Below are 687 nucleotides of genomic sequence, written 5' to 3' on the forward strand. Positions count from 1 at the left end.
ATCCAATAGAGGATACAATATTTCAAGAAATATAACAATCAGGATAGTCTGAATATCGTCGAGGCATGCCTCTAAGTCCTAAAAAATGTTGAGGAAAAAAGGTTAAATTAACTCCTAAGAATATTGTAGCAAATTGAATTTTTAATCATTTTGGTTTTAGAGTTAATCCTGTAAATAACGGATATCACTGAATGAAGCTTCCTATAATGGCAAATACAGCTCCCATGGATAAAACATAGTGAAAGTGTGCAACTACATAATAAGTATCATGTAATACAATATCGATTGATGAATTAGCTAAGACGACTCCTGTAAGTCCCCCGATTGTGAATAAGAATACGAATCCTAGAGATCATAATGTGGCGGGTGAATAGTTAATTTTTGTACCATGAAGTGTAGCTAGTCAATGAAAATTTTAATACCCGTAGGAACAGCAATAATTATAGTAGCTGAAGTGAAATATGCTCGTGTATCTACATCTATCCCTACCGTAAATATATGATGGGCCCATACAATAAATCCTAATAAACCAATTGCTAATATAGCATAAATTATTCCCAAGGCCCCAAAAGTTTCTATTTTTCCACTTTCTTGACTAATAATGTGTGAAATTAATCCAAATCCTGGTAAAATTAAAATGTAAACTTCCGGATGACCAAAAAATCAAAATAAGTGTTGATAAAGGAT

At 32.3% G+C, this 687-nt stretch overlaps 1 protein-coding gene across 1 annotated transcript in view; it reads right to left on the minus strand.

The window, feature by feature from the left end:
• Positions 1 to 681, minus strand: part of LOC128882324 (cytochrome c oxidase subunit 1-like) — a gene marked incomplete at its 5' end in the record, with an annotated part of 1,363 nt that extends 682 nt beyond the window's left edge. Inside the window, 2 exon segments of the mRNA XM_054133902.1 lie at positions 1 to 405; positions 408 to 681. The exon segment at positions 1 to 405 is cut by the window's left edge and continues 3 nt beyond it. Of these exon segments, the coding sequence (XP_053989877.1) occupies positions 1 to 405; positions 408 to 681 (679 nt within the window).
• Between the last annotated feature and the right edge of the window lie 6 nt (positions 682 to 687).

Source organism: Hylaeus volcanicus, unplaced genomic scaffold, assembly GCF_026283585.1.
Source record: "Hylaeus volcanicus isolate JK05 unplaced genomic scaffold, UHH_iyHylVolc1.0_haploid 10439, whole genome shotgun sequence".
NCBI lineage: Eukaryota > Metazoa > Arthropoda > Insecta > Hymenoptera > Colletidae > Hylaeus > Hylaeus volcanicus.